The sequence below is a fragment of the Drosophila elegans genome, unplaced genomic scaffold (assembly GCF_018152505.1).
Source record: "Drosophila elegans isolate 14027-0461.03 unplaced genomic scaffold, ASM1815250v1 contig_476, whole genome shotgun sequence".
NCBI lineage: Eukaryota > Metazoa > Arthropoda > Insecta > Diptera > Drosophilidae > Drosophila > Drosophila elegans.
The window spans coordinates 17,858,716-17,873,303 of record NW_024545863.1 but is presented as its reverse complement, the minus strand read 5'-3'; the positions used below and the strand labels follow the sequence as shown (position 1 = coordinate 17,873,303).

General features: G+C 48.1%; 4 protein-coding genes across 4 annotated transcripts; 2 read left to right on the top strand and 2 right to left on the bottom strand.

The window, feature by feature from the left end:
* The first annotated feature begins 386 nt into the window (after nt 1-386).
* LOC108135066 (arginine/serine-rich protein PNISR) lies at nt 387-5,601 on the top strand. The gene is made up of 9 exons (XM_017255609.2): nt 387-1,074; nt 1,145-1,511; nt 2,332-2,485; nt 2,694-2,945; nt 3,152-3,254; nt 3,625-3,681; nt 4,078-4,205; nt 4,412-4,640; nt 4,700-5,601. Exons 1-9 carry the CDS (start codon nt 525-527, stop codon nt 5,488-5,490), a joined length of 2,631 nt encoding a protein of 876 aa, XP_017111098.1. The 5' UTR covers nt 387-524; the 3' UTR covers nt 5,491-5,601.
* Nucleotides 5,602-5,879: 278 nt separating this feature from the next.
* On the bottom strand, nt 5,880-8,229 carry LOC108135067 (major heat shock 70 kDa protein Ba). Its single transcript, XM_017255610.2, has one exon. The coding sequence runs from the start codon at nt 8,004-8,006 to the stop codon at nt 6,075-6,077; it is 1,932 nt and encodes a 643-aa protein (XP_017111099.1). The 5' UTR covers nt 8,007-8,229; the 3' UTR covers nt 5,880-6,074.
* A 1,527-nt stretch (nt 8,230-9,756) lies between these two features.
* LOC108135068 (major heat shock 70 kDa protein Ba-like) lies at nt 9,757-12,102 on the top strand. Its single transcript, XM_017255611.2, has one exon. The coding sequence runs from the start codon at nt 9,974-9,976 to the stop codon at nt 11,903-11,905; it is 1,932 nt and encodes a 643-aa protein (XP_017111100.1). The 5' UTR covers nt 9,757-9,973; the 3' UTR covers nt 11,906-12,102.
* A 102-nt stretch (nt 12,103-12,204) lies between these two features.
* On the bottom strand, nt 12,205-14,321 carry LOC108135069 (zinc finger protein 271). The gene is made up of 2 exons (XM_017255612.2): nt 14,071-14,321; nt 12,205-14,010 (listed from the first exon to the last, which is right to left on the bottom strand). Exons 1-2 carry the CDS (start codon nt 14,224-14,226, stop codon nt 12,568-12,570), a joined length of 1,599 nt encoding a protein of 532 aa, XP_017111101.1. The 5' UTR covers nt 14,227-14,321; the 3' UTR covers nt 12,205-12,567.
* Nucleotides 14,322-14,588: the final 267 nt, after the last annotated feature.

The window sequence follows — 14,588 nt, the reverse complement described above, 5'->3', positions numbered from 1 at the left end:
CCAGGTATTGGAGAACTTTTTAACCCTATTAGAAGGGTGTATATTTTTGATTTGTCGAGGGAAAAATTAATAGTTTGAAAACACTAGTTTTAACGAGATTTACATTTATATTTTTTAACGTGAAACTTTCCCAATCTATGTCTGTCATAAACATTTAAATATTTTTTTCTTTATTTTGCAGATATATTTAAATATTTTCGTAATACATCTTTGGAGAAGAGAAACTTTTAAAAAATTTCCCACTGAATAAACATTAATTTAGTCAATGATATTTTAAATCGATTTAAATTAAGCGACCAATTTTCAAATTTTGCTGAAATAACAGTATTTGCAAAAATACCCTAAAAAATGTCACTTCACTGGGAGCCCACACGCTGTCGGCGTTTCGGGGCGAATTGAAAAACGGGCCGAGTGAGAAAATGGCGTAAAACTCGGAGAAAATTCATCTCGTTTAAAGAAAAAACCTGGAAAACTTAGGAAACTAAGGAGACATTACGAATAAAATAGTCAGACTGGGAGCAGAGATGTTTCCCGGAGGAAATGGCAACGCCGACTTGGGCTACAACAAGCACGCCCACGTCCTCGGACATGGACACGGCCACGGGCTCAACCATAATCATAATCACAATCACAATCAGTTCCTGGCACAGCCCCCGCCGCCACCCACACACTTTCCCCTGCCGCCGGGTGGAGGTGCGGGCATGGTAACCGCTGGTCTTCCCATCGCCATGCAGGGTGGCGCCGGCATCGATTGGGCGCAGCTCGCCCAGCAGTGGATCCACATGCGCGACGCCTCTCCGGTGGCCATGCCCGTGGCCCCTCCGCCGCCCATCATCGGCAATGTGCGCGAGTACCACAACCAGGCTGGCCATGCCATGCCGCTGCCCAGCGTTGTCAGGGCTGGCCATCCCATCCTCGAGGAGCACGGCGAGGCGGACATGGACATGGACGACGAGCACGAGCGGGGACAGGGTGCAGAAACGCCCCCACCGCCGGCTCCAGTGGTTACGCAATCCCAATGGCTGGCGGCCAGCGAGGCGCCTGGCCAGGCCATAGAGGCGTCCAGTGGAGCGGGTAAGTGGAAGACATAAATGCCTCTATTACCAGGTCAGAAACTAATCACTTCTCCTGCCCCCCCCTGCAGCTGTTACGCTGGGCAAGCAGCCATGGAACAACTGGCACACGCAGCCCGGCAAATCCACGGGCAATCCCACGGCGCATATACCCTCGCTGCTCAAGCTGAACGTCAGCAATCCCAATGAGCCGCAGCAACAGCTGCAGTTGCAGTTGCAGCCTCCGCTGCAGCAGCAGCAGCAGCAGCCGCCAACCCATCCGCACCATCCACAGGCACATCAGCCACATTCACATCACCTAACACCACACACACAGCAGCAGCAGCAGCAACAACAACAACAACAGCAGGTGCAGCAGACGCAGCAGGAAGGCGGAAGTGGTAGTGCCAGCAGTGAGATCGATGCCAACAAACGCAAACTGTTGCCAGCTTGGATAAGGTGAGTCCCCCAATTTGCCTGGAAATGAAATGTATTTCTCACCGCTTTGGCTTTAATTAAGAAGGTGGTTAGAAATTAGTGTAAAATTATGGTATATTTGGGATTTCTTAACAAAACAGCTTAAATCTATATTTCATCAATTATTTTTTTTATATAAAGCTAACTTAAGGTTTAAAACTAAAAGCTAACTATTAACCAAGAGCATTAGCCTTTCGCTCGTCTAGAAATACAGTATTGATTTTTCTTAGAAAGAGTCAAATCTATTCATAAACACCAAGGTTACACTAAAGTAAGACATTTTAAGAATATTTTGTTTTACTTGCATGGATAAATATTAAATTATACTAGAGTGACAAAAACTATTTCGAAGCGTCTTGGAAAAAAGTTGATCATCCGAAATCAAACAATTAAAATTATATTAAATATATTCGAACTAGAGTTACAAATTTCAAAAGGAACAGTGCAGTAGTTTTGATGTTTTACTGGGCACCGACTTTGAAAGTTGAAGTATTGGTACCATGTTACTTACTAACAGGTATAAAAATACCTTTGTAAATATTGCAACAAAGATGAATGCATTGATTAAAGATAAAAACCATTGTTTAAATTCTACTTTCCCTTTAAAACAAGCTTCTTAAGATGAATTATCATAGGCAATTTTATGTATAATAACTCGAGAACACTAAATCAGCCCTGTTTCCCAAATAAAAACATTATTGTCAATGAATTGATACTGAAATGGCATGCATAACGTTCTTTTGTTTTCCTAAATTAAAAAGATTGTTGACTATTTTTGATAATGAATTTACGTACTTTTCAGAGAGGGTCTGGAGAAAATGGAGCGCGAAAAGCAGCGGCAGCTAGAGCGCCAGCAGACCTCCATTGGCACGACAGATGATGAGGTCAACCATGTTAAGCAAGTATCAAGCAAAACACTAACAACACCTGTTAATCTATTGAACATCGCAAACGTGGTAAGTAAGGTCGGGCATGCAGGGCTAACTGACTATCATTACGGACCGAAAAGTGCCGAAAGTGTTGCACACATCTCGATTGGTTAAACAATAACGCTAACAAGACCGAATCGAAACAGAAACTGAAACGGATTGAAATGAGACAGACAGTGGGGCAGACTGCAGATAGAAGTGCAGGCTGTCGATTAAACATTCCCTTGAAATTCAGGCCAGCGACAGCGAAGATTCCATTGGCTTGCCTGGGGAGGCGCTAGGAGAACTGAAGGATCAGCAAATAGGTAATGAGTTGATAAGTAAAGCCGGCGATATCAGCAGCAGCGACGAACTGGAGGAGGAGGAGCAGCAACAACGAGGACCCATCGAAACCGGAAAGCGGGAGGTGGCGGCGGCGGAGGAAGTGACGGTGGCTACCAAAAACGATGTCAATGGTAAAAACTACGAAGAAAGACTGGCGGATCTGGTAGGCATCTCCATTTGACCCGGATGTTTGCTCAGCCAGGCGATGAAATGGAGTGAGTCTCTCGGAGGCGAAGGAACTGCGGCTGCCCTGCACTCGCATTCGTTCACTCTTCACTAGATTTTCATTCCCTGGCCATCGGCGGCACATCCACACAACCATATGTATTATTGCAATCAATCTATGAACACCCAATACCATCCATGTAGATGCTTGTGGTGCGCCGGACACTAACCGAAATCCTGCTGGAAACCACAAACGAAGAGATTGCAGCCATTGCCGGCGAGACTCTGAAAGCACATCGTGCTAAAGGTACATTATGCATTACACTTAAGTTCACCCCAAACCGATCTCTTCCAGCGCTCGCGCGTGTGTGTGTGTGTGTAAGTAGTTATACATAGATCGTAAGATGGCGCGGATATATCGCGGACTCTAGCACAGCTAACCGATCTTAGCTTTGATGACCGGATGTTTCGGCCAAGCAGTCGATTGCAGTCGAAATTTCGGCGAGCGCGTTACCAACTCTTTTAATCCTATTGTCTTTGCTAATCTTTGAATCCCAACAATGAATTGATATCAAAACACCACACAAAAACCAATGAAATCACTTGCTGAATTCTTTAATCGTAATATATAATGTACAACTATATATATATATATGTATGTATGTGTAAATCAAAAGCGTCATCAGCCCAAGTGATTCGCAAAAGCGCCTTGTCCTCCATTACCGGCAACTTGGGTAAGTAACCAAATTCCAATTTAGTTCGTAAGTTTCCTTTGCACCATTTTTGTTTAGAGGTAGTCTGAGTTATGCTTGATCCTCTCTTTCAATGCCCCGAATTCCGAATCCCCACTGACAAAGCAAAACAATTACATAATATTGGATATGTTCAAACCTCTTTAACGCTTAAAGTAACTTTGAGCCAAGGCCAAATTGCTATCGACCCCCTTTGGCGCAGTTTGGTATTTCTAGTGCGTTTCTCCGCCTTTTCTCTCCCCTTTTCCCGTTTACCCATTTTCCCCAAAAACTTTCAAAAGAAAATATCGAAATCAAATCAAAATAAATCTAAAACTGCGCCCAATCTACATTGAATCCTGGTAGCAACAATTAGCACTTGACTGATTTGAATTATAGGTTTAGCTGCCTATGGCGATTCTTCCAGCGAAAGCGAAGAGGATGAGGACGACGAGGAAGGCGAGCGCCAAGCGGATCCAGGAAAGGATGCCGACAAAAGCATACAAATAAGCGCGGAGGAGTTGAAGGTTGGTATTAAAAATAAAATAGGAGAGTTGGTTTTGTCAGAATTAGTAAAATTTAATTTAAAACTTGGAACTTAGTGTAGGATAACAATATCAATATCTTAAAGGACTGAAATATCCTTAATGTATTGAACATTTGTAAATGCAGATCAGTTTTAACTTAAATAAGAAACTACAAGTAACTTATTGAAACTTCCTCTCTTTTCTAGGCTCGCATTCGGCGCAGCAAACGATCCTTCGAGCGAGTCATTGACGACATTGAAGATCGAGTGGCGAAGCAAGAGCAGCGTGACGAGCAAATCCTGCAGCGACATCGCAAGCGGGAGCTGGAGCGCTCCGACGCTGGTGCTAGTGAGCACCGTCGACCGCTGGCCAAACCCGAACCTGCCGGCGAGTTGGCCAGTCAACCAAACCAGGAGAAGCTGCAGCAGTTTAATGGTTTGTAAGGCTAGGATTTGATCCTAAAACTTCACTAATCCTTCTGTCTTTTTAAACAGGAAAACGTCCCAGTCGAAAGGAGCGCACCACTCGCTTCAGCGACAACAAGGACGGTAAGCACCAGTCGCACAGCTATGTCCAACAAGTGGTGGCCGCTGCCGCTGTGGCTCCGCTAAACAGCCTGAGCAGCAGCACAGGTGGCCCGCCGAAGCTGAAGCCCGTTCCCAATGTGGCCACCAATCTGCTGCAGATGCCGGAGTCGGTGGCCAGCATGCTGAGTGCGGCGGACAAGGCACTGCAGAAGGTCAACAAATCGTCGCGCAAGTCCAAAAGCAAGCGGCGCCACTCGTCCACCTCGTCCTCCTCCAGCAGCAGCAACAGCAGTGGGAGCAGCTCGAGCAGCGACAGCGACGACAGCAGCAGCAGCTCCAGCGGCTCCAAGACATCAAGCAGTCGGGGCAAGCGGGTCCGCCGTCAGAGCCATCGTAGCCACGGCAGCAGTCGAAGCAAATATGAGCGCCGTGATCGCGACAGAGAAAGGGATCGCGATCGGGGACATCGCCGGCATCGTAGCCACCTGAGTGGCGGCAGCAGTAGTGGTGGTCAGCGCCACAGGCAGCGGCGGCGGCACGGGGACTCCAGCCACTCTGGCGAGGAGGAGGGCGGCAGCAGCAGCTACCACCGCTCCTCGCGACAGAGCAGCAGTCGCAGCTACGAGCACGGCAGCAGCAGCAGCGGACGGAAGCGGCACCGCACGAGATCCCGCTCCAAGTCGCGCAGCACCCACCACTCCAGCTCCAACGCTTACTCCTCCACTTCTTCCGCGTCGCATTCGCGCAAGCGCCACTGAGATTACGACTACAGCTTATTGTTATATTGTATAATTATCTTTTTCTTTTGTCTAAGATGCTTTCAGTAAACAGTTTTAATCCAGCATAATAAATTCAAATTTGCTAAAGAATATTTTCTACTTAGTTTTTTTCAATCCCTTGTAGTGATGTGAATTTCTTATGGGAATTAAACCATTTTGTAATTAATTCAAAAAACTACAGAAAGGTTGTTATAGATGTTTGGTTTATCTTATACCAAACTAAAGACTATGTACAAAAGGGTTTTGTCAGTCCAATCTCCAACTAAACAAATCGGCTAAAGTTTTAAAGTGTCGATCCTTTCTGTAACTGATAAAAAATATATTCTTTTAAAGGTATTCCAATTATCAAATTCATAAGTAAATACAAGTTTTTTAAATTTTAAAATAAATAATTTATTTTTCATAGTGCTATAACAATTTTCTTGCTAACTTAAGACTGGGGTTTGTAGTTAATACTATGAGATTTTTGGGAATATTTAATTAAAACATTCTCATCAGTCGTAAAAACTTAAAATTTAACTAGGAATGAACCCATTGATGATCAAAAAGGAATCTCTTTGGCTTTAGTCGACCTCCTCGACTGTGGGTCCCGAGTAGCCGCCAAAACCTCCGGCCTGCTGGCCGCAATTGGCTCCGGGGCCACCAGCTGCTCCTGCTCCCGCAGCCTGTTGATGCATCTTGGTCATGATGGGGGAGCAGTGGCGGGTGAGCTCCTGCAGTTTGTGGTCGAACTCCTCCTTCTCAGCGGTGGTGTTGCTGTCCAGCCAGCGGATGATGTCGTTGCACTTCTCCAGGACGGAGTTCTTGTCGGCCTCATCCAACTTTCCAGATTCGGCCTGCTCCACCGCCTGCTTCACGTTGAAGACGTAGCTCTCCAGGGCATTCCGCGAGGTTATGCGCTGGCGCTGCTTCTCGTCCTCATCCGCGTACTTCTCTGCCTCGCTCACCATGCGGTCAATCTCGGCCTGTGAGAGGCGTCCCTTGTCGTTCTTGATGGTGATATTCTTGGCCTTGCCCGTGCTCATCTCCTTGGCCGTGACGTTCAGGATTCCATTGGCGTCCATGTCGAAGGTGACCTCTATCTGGGGCACACCCCTCGGAGCTGGTGGTATTCCTGACAGATCGAAGGTGCCCAGTGCATTGTTGTCTTTGGTCATTGCCCGTTCGCCCTCATACACCTGGATGGAGACTCCGGGCTGGTTGTCGGAGTAGGTCGAGAACGTCTTGGTCTGCTTGCACGGGATGCGGCAGTTGCGCTCGATCAGCTTGGTCATCACCCCGCCTGCGGTCTCGATTCCGAGCGACAGGGGAGCGACATCCACGAGCAGCACGTCCTGGATCTTGCCGCTCTGGTCTCCGCTGAGGATCGCGGCCTGGACCGCCGCTCCGTAGGCCACCGCCTCGTCTGGGTTGATGGAGAGGTTGAGGCTCTTGCCGTGGAAGAACTCCTGCAGCAGGCTCTGCACCTTGGGAATGCGCGTGGATCCGCCGACGAGTACGATGTCGTGGATCTGGCCCTTGTCCATCCTGGCGTCGGTGAGGGCCTTCTCCACGGGCTGCAGGGTGTTGCGGAAGAGGTCTGCGCACAGCTCCTCGAACCTGGCGCGGCTCACCTTGGTGTAGAAGTCGTGGCCCTCAAACAAAGCGTCGATCTCGATGGTGGCCTCCGTGCTGGAGGAGAGCGTGCGCTTGGCTCGCTCGGCCGCCGTCCGTAGGCGTCTCAGCGCACGCGGGTTGGAGCGTAGGTCCTTCTTGAATTTGCGCTTGAACTCCTCAGCCAGGTGGGTGACCAGCCGGTTGTCGAAGTCCTCGCCGCCCAGATGTGTGTCTCCGGCTGTGGAGCGCACCTCGAACAGCGATCCCTCGTCGATGGTCAGGATGGAGACGTCAAAGGTGCCGCCACCCAGGTCAAAGATGAGTACGTTACGCTCCCCCTTGAGGTTCTTGTCCAGTCCGTAGGCCAGTGCCGCCGCCGTGGGCTCGTTGATGATGCGGAGCACGTTCAGGCCGGCGATGTGGCCGGCGTCCTTGGTGGCCTGGCGCTGGGAGTCGTTGAAGTAGGCGGGCACTGTGATCACAGCGTCCGTGATGCTCTCGCCCAGATACGCCTCCGCCGTCTCCTTCATCTTGGTCAGCACCATCGAGCTGATTTCCTCGGGGGCGAACCGCTTGGCCTCGCCCTTGAACTCCACCCCGATCTTGGGCTTTCCTCCGTCGCTGACCACCTTGAAGGGCCAGTGCTTCATGTCCTCCGCGATCTTGGGGTCGTCGTACTTGCGCCCGATGAGGCGCTTGGCGTCGAACACCGTGTTCCTGGGATTCATGGCCACCTGGTTCTTGGCGGGGTCGCCGATGAGGCGCTCCGAGTCTGTGAAGGCCACGTAGGACGGTGTGGTGCGGTTGCCCTGGTCGTTGGCGATGATCTCCACCTTGCCATGTTGGTAGACACCCACGCAGGAGTAGGTGGTGCCCAGATCGATTCCAATAGCTGGCATTGTGTGTGTGTTTGCTTCTTACTTGGGAATCAGTAGTAAGTGAAAGGTAACTATGTAGGTGTCTTCTGCTTGTTCTTGTTTCAGTAATAACTTCTTCAGTGGTTACTTGTGTTAAATTCACTTTAAATTTGCAGTTTAGTTTAGCTTTATCAGCCGCGTTTGTTTTGTTTTGTTTTGCTTAGCTTTTGCTTAGCGATGTTTTCACTTTGCTTGTTTGAATTGAATTGACGCTCAGTGCAGCGAGCGGCCCTATTTATACTCCACAGCTCTCTTCGCGAACATTCGGCAGTACTCTCTCGAAACGTCGAGAACTGAGCGAGATGGAATGTTGCTGCAGCAGTGAGAGTGAAGGAGATAGGGAGTGCGGCGGCAATTTAAGAGAGGGTGACTCGACTTTTCTCCGCTCCAAACAAATGACCTACGACAAACCAATGGTTTTCTTTTTGGGTTCTAGAAATTTCGCTGTTATGGTTTGTTTATTTACATTTTTGACGGGGTGCATAACTTTTGTTTAAAAATAGCAACGCTATATTTAGCGGTCGAAGCACGTGAATGAGACAATATGATTTGACGATACGTATTCATTCAGACTTTATTATGCAGAATATTAAATAGCTAGGGGAGACTTAAAAATTTGATAGTTTTTATTTCTAACGGGTGGTATTTGTGTTATAGCGGTTACATAAAATGTGTTGTTTAGACTTAAGATATCATTAAGATGAGTAGTAAGCTTTAAAAAACAGGGGGTATCTTTTAGGTTGTGAGAAGAAAGAAAACTGTTGTTAAATTTGTTTATATGCAGCTTTACTAAATCTCTGGCTATTGGTTACTCAATTTAAACGCGTATTTCTTGTTAATGGCACAGTTTCCGAAAACATTGTGGCATACACCAAATTCTATAAATTACACAATTTTACCCTCAATGTATTCTAAACGATAGCAAAGATGTGCCTTTCCATTATTCAATGAGTACACATTCTTTAAATTGTTAAAACACTGAGAATAGAGGTGAAATCGTCTAATAAAATACTTGAAATATGATGGAAAATAATGTGCAAATCTAAAGAAAGGCCATTACAGCTATTTATAGTTATAGGTCTCAATAAACTGGAGTATCCACTCTTGATGATATCATAATCAAAACATTAAATCTTATCATTTTTTCCTAATCACTAAACCAAAACATAGTATACAGATACATACATATGTACATATGCTTAGATAGTTATCTATTATCTTAATTTTCTACGGATAAATCTGTAAGTGTTCTCTGTCGTTCTGAGTAACCTTAAGTGCTATTAGGTATCTATTAAATCAGGTAAGTTGAAAACAAAACTATTTAATAATCTTCATAATAAGTCTGCAAAAATAAATAACGTCAACTCATATTGTCTCATTCACGTGCTTCGACCGCTAAATATAGCGTTGCTATTTTTAAAAAAATTTATTTACCCATTTAAATATGTAAATAAACAAACCAGAACAGCGATTTTTCTAGAACCCAAAAGAAAAACATTGGTTTGTCGTAGGTCATTTATTTGGAGCGGAGAAAAGTCGAGAAATTTCGAACGCAACAACAGTTGCCGCTCACCCTCTCTTAAATTGCCGCCGCACTCCCTATCTCCTTCACTCTCACTGCTGCAGCAACATTCCATCTCGCTCAGTTCTCGACGTTTCGAGAGAGCACGTCTCGAATGTTCACGAAGAGAGCTGTGGAGTATAAATAGGGCCGCTCGCTTCTCTGAGCGTCAATTCAATTCAAACAAGCAAAGTGAAAACATCGCTAAGCAAAAGCTAAGCAAAACAAAACAAACGCGGCTGATAAAGCTAAACTAAACTGCAAATTTAAAGTGAATTTAATACAAGTAACTACTGAAGAAGTTAATACTGAAACAAGAACAAGCAGAAGACACCTAGTTACCTTTCACCTACTACTGATTACCAAGTAAGAAGCAAACACACACACAATGCCAGCTATTGGAATCGATCTGGGCACCACCTACTCCTGCGTGGGTGTCTACCAACATGGCAAGGTGGAGATCATCGCCAACGACCAGGGCAACCGCACCACACCGTCCTACGTGGCCTTCACAGACTCGGAGCGCCTCATCGGCGACCCCGCCAAGAACCAGGTGGCCATGAATCCCAGGAACACGGTGTTCGACGCCAAGCGCCTCATCGGGCGCAAGTACGACGACCCCAAGATCGCGGAGGACATGAAGCACTGGCCCTTCAAGGTGGTCAGCGACGGAGGAAAGCCCAAGATCGGGGTGGAGTTCAAGGGCGAGGCCAAGCGGTTCGCCCCCGAGGAAATCAGCTCGATGGTGCTGACCAAGATGAAGGAGACGGCGGAGGCGTATCTGGGCGAGAGCATCACGGACGCTGTGATCACAGTGCCCGCCTACTTCAACGACTCCCAGCGCCAGGCCACCAAGGACGCCGGCCACATCGCCGGCCTGAACGTGCTCCGCATCATCAACGAGCCCACGGCGGCGGCACTGGCCTACGGACTGGACAAGAACCTCAAGGGGGAGCGCAACGTACTCATCTTTGACCTGGGTGGCGGCACCTTTGACGTCTCCATCCTGACCATCGACGAGGGATCGCTGTTCGAGGTGCGCTCCACAGCCGGAGACACACATCTGGGCGGCGAGGACTTCGACAACCGGCTGGTCACCCACCTGGCTGAGGAGTTCAAGCGCAAATTCAAGAAGGACCTACGCTCCAACCCGCGTGCGCTGAGACGCCTACGGACGGCGGCCGAGCGAGCCAAGCGCACGCTCTCCTCCAGCACGGAGGCCACCATCGAGATCGACGCTTTGTTTGAGGGCCACGACTTCTACACCAAGGTGAGCCGCGCCAGGTTCGAGGAGCTGTGCGCAGACCTCTTCCGCAACACCCTGCAGCCCGTGGAGAAGGCCCTCACCGACGCCAGGATGGACAAGGGCCAGATCCACGACATCGTACTCGTCGGCGGATCCACGCGCATTCCCAAGGTGCAGAGCCTGCTGCAGGAGTTCTTCCACGGCAAGAGCCTCAACCTCTCCATCAACCCAGACGAGGCGGTGGCCTACGGAGCGGCGGTCCAGGCCGCGATCCTCAGCGGAGACCAGAGCGGCAAGATCCAGGACGTGCTGCTCGTGGATGTCGCTCCCCTGTCGCTCGGAATCGAGACCGCAGGCGGGGTGATGACCAAGCTGATCGAGCGCAACTGCCGCATCCCGTGCAAGCAGACCAAGACGTTCTCGACCTACTCCGACAACCAGCCCGGAGTCTCCATCCAGGTGTATGAGGGCGAACGGGCAATGACCAAAGACAACAATGCACTGGGCACCTTCGATCTGTCGGGAATACCACCAGCTCCGAGGGGTGTGCCCCAGATAGAGGTCACCTTCGACATGGACGCCAATGGAATCCTGAACGTCACGGCCAAGGAGATGAGCACGGGCAAGGCCAAGAACATCACCATCAAGAACGACAAGGGACGCCTCTCGCAGGCCGAGATTGACCGCATGGTGAGCGAGGCAGAGAAGTACGCGGATGAGGACGAGAAGCAGCGCCAGCGCATAACCTCGCGGAATGCCCTGGAGAGCTACGTCTTCAACGTGAAGCAGGCGGTGGAGCAGGCCGAATCTGGAAAGTTGGATGAGGCCGACAAGAACTCCGTCCTGGAGAAGTGCAGCGAAGTTATTCGGTGGCTGGACAGCAACACCACTGCCGACAAGGAGGAGTTCGACCACAAGCTCGAGGAGCTCACCCGCCACTGCTCCCCCATCATGACCAAGATGCACCAACAGGCTGCGGGAGCAGGAGCAGCTGGTGGCCCCGGAGCCAATTGCGGCCAGCAGGCCGGAGGTTTTGGCGGCTACTCGGGACCCACAGTCGAGGAGGTCGACTAAAGCCAAAGAGATTCCTTTTTGATCATCAATGGGTTCATTCCTAGTTAAATTTTAAGTTTTTACGACTGATGAGAATGTTTTAATTAAATATTCCCAAAAATCTCATAGTATTAACTACAAACCCCAGTCTTAAGTTAGCAAGAAAATTGTTATAGCACTATGAAAAATAAATTATTTATTTTAAAATTTAAAAAAAATCCCGACTTTTATTGATAATTTTGGTTATAAAAGGAAATGACATTGTTTGGAAAATTAAAATTGGTACCGTGAATGAATCTCCATTAATATATCTTACCGTCAATAAAATGTTAGTTTTCTTACCATTTTCAAAAACTAACAATCAATAGTATTGATATGTAATTTTTGGATTTGTTTATATTGTTTTTACTATAGAAATTTAAATATTAAAGTCAGAATTCTTTAGAAAACATATGAAATTTCCTGTGAACCAGATACTTTAAGATGGTATCTAGTAATCACATATTCACAAAATGTTTAATTTTCTTTTCGCTTTCTCCATTTTTAAAAATATTACAAACTTTTTTATAAGTAATGATTATATATTTTAGAAAAGTTTAAATAAATAAGTCTTAGTTAAAACTGAAAGTTTCAGTACTTAAACCTTAACCTTAACCTACGTTTGTGCCTTTTATTATTGTCCCTTATTGTGCTACTAGATTTTTTTGCTTTTCTCCGAATGGATCTCCGTAGTCCCTTCCGGTCTCATAATGGCTCATCTTGTTGCGATGGATGGTCAGAAGGGCACCGCTCTTGAAGTTCTGCTCACAGACACCGCACCTGTAGGCCGTGGCAGGGTGCTCCTTGCTGGGCAGCACCTCGTTTGGCTGCTGCAGTCGATCCGCAGGATCACGTTGCAAGCGCATGCGCTCAATATCCTCCGCCCGTCGCTGGTTGACCCTGGCATTAACATAGGGATCCGCAGGGAGGGCTCCCTCGTCGGCGTTGCCCGGGTTTGCGGCCTTCTGATGACCCTTTTGGTTACGGTGGATATTGAGGAGCGAACCGCAGACGAAACTGTCCCCGCATACGCCGCACTGGTACGGTCGCTCGCCAGTGTGCCGGCGCATATGGATCTTCAGGTCGTTGGATTGCACAAAGCTCTTGCTGCAGTTGTTGCAAGAGTACGGCCTTTGTCCCGTGTGCAGGCGCATGTGCCGCGCCAGTTTGTTCTGCGAAATGAACTTTTTGGAGCAGATCTTGCACTCACTGGGACGCTCGCCAGTGTGCTGGCGCAAGTGCAGGCTGAGATCTTGACTGCGGGGGAAGGCCTTCTCGCACTGGTCGCACTTGTAGGGATTGTCGCCGGTGTGCCGTCGAATGTGAATGGTGAGGCTGGACATGGGGAAGCTGAGGCCACAGTAGGGACAATCCTGCCGCTTGACAATGCGTTTCCGAGCGGAATTTTCTGGCGTTTCTGCCGTTTCTAAGGCCGCTGCGTCGGGATGAAATGCTTGCATATGACGTCGAAGGGTGTCCTGGCGCTTGAATGTCCGCGGACAGTGCTCACAGGTCAGCAGACCAGTGCCGCTGCTCTCGTTGGCCAGCTGCAGAGCGGCCACGCCCGCCGCCAGCCCGTGGGCCAGCGAAAAGTGTCGGGACAGGGATTCGTTTTTGGCAAAGACTCGCGGACAGACAGCGCACTTGTAGATGAAGTTCTCGGAGTGAGTTAGACGGCTGCCCAGCTGGGAAGGCCGCGCATGTGTTATTTTCAGATTTCCGGGTTCCTCTGGCAACTGGTGTAGCTCCTCCTCCTGATCCTCGTCGGCATACAGCGGCTCTTCTCCCACCTCAGACTCCAGATCAACAGGAGTGGCCTGGTCTCCCAATACCTCCTCCACTTCCAGCTGCTGCTCCTCGTATGAGACGGGCAGGAAGTCATTCATACCAATTACACCCTCCTGGCCAATAAGGTCCACCACTTCCACATGGCTTTCATCCGGCTTAACTGCATCCGCCTGTTGGTACAGATTCTGCAAAGTCTGCTGAGCGTTCTCCACCTCCAGGATGAACTCGTAAGCACTGATCAGCCGCCGGGTGCAGCTCTGGCACAGCTGCATCGGCAGATTCGGATCTGTCCAGGAGTACTGGTGAAAGTAGGAAATGGTTAGTATTTCTCTGCCAATTGTGTTTAAAGTTCCACTTACCTTTACTTTGGAAACGGATTCCAGCAGCTGCCAGAGCTCCAAGTTCAGGTTGTTGTACTCGATCTCATCGCGGAGGCACAAATTGGTCTCGTGGGTCTCCAAGCACACACGACACGTTTGCGAGTTTATATTTATGTGAATCTCGGCTGAATCCATGGTTTCGCATCATAAAACAAACCAACTCAAAGCAACAAGAAAATTTGTTGACATCAGCGGGCTATTAGAGATGGGCGTTAAGTCACAGCTGGCAGTCACTGGTCGCAGTCACTGAATATGTTTATGTGCCGGCTGTTTGCACAATGGTAGCGCTTGTACCTAAAATTTAAGCAATATTTTGAAATTTAAAAGATTGTTATTTTTAAGTTCTTTTATTGGTAAAAAGGCAAGTAAACTACAGGGTTTTTAAAGCTGTGTTCTTCACCTTTAAAATGTAGATATACTTGTTATTTAATGTCATATACATTTTAAAAATCAAAAGTTTCAAATCAAATTTATTAATATGATTTCTAACTAATTTA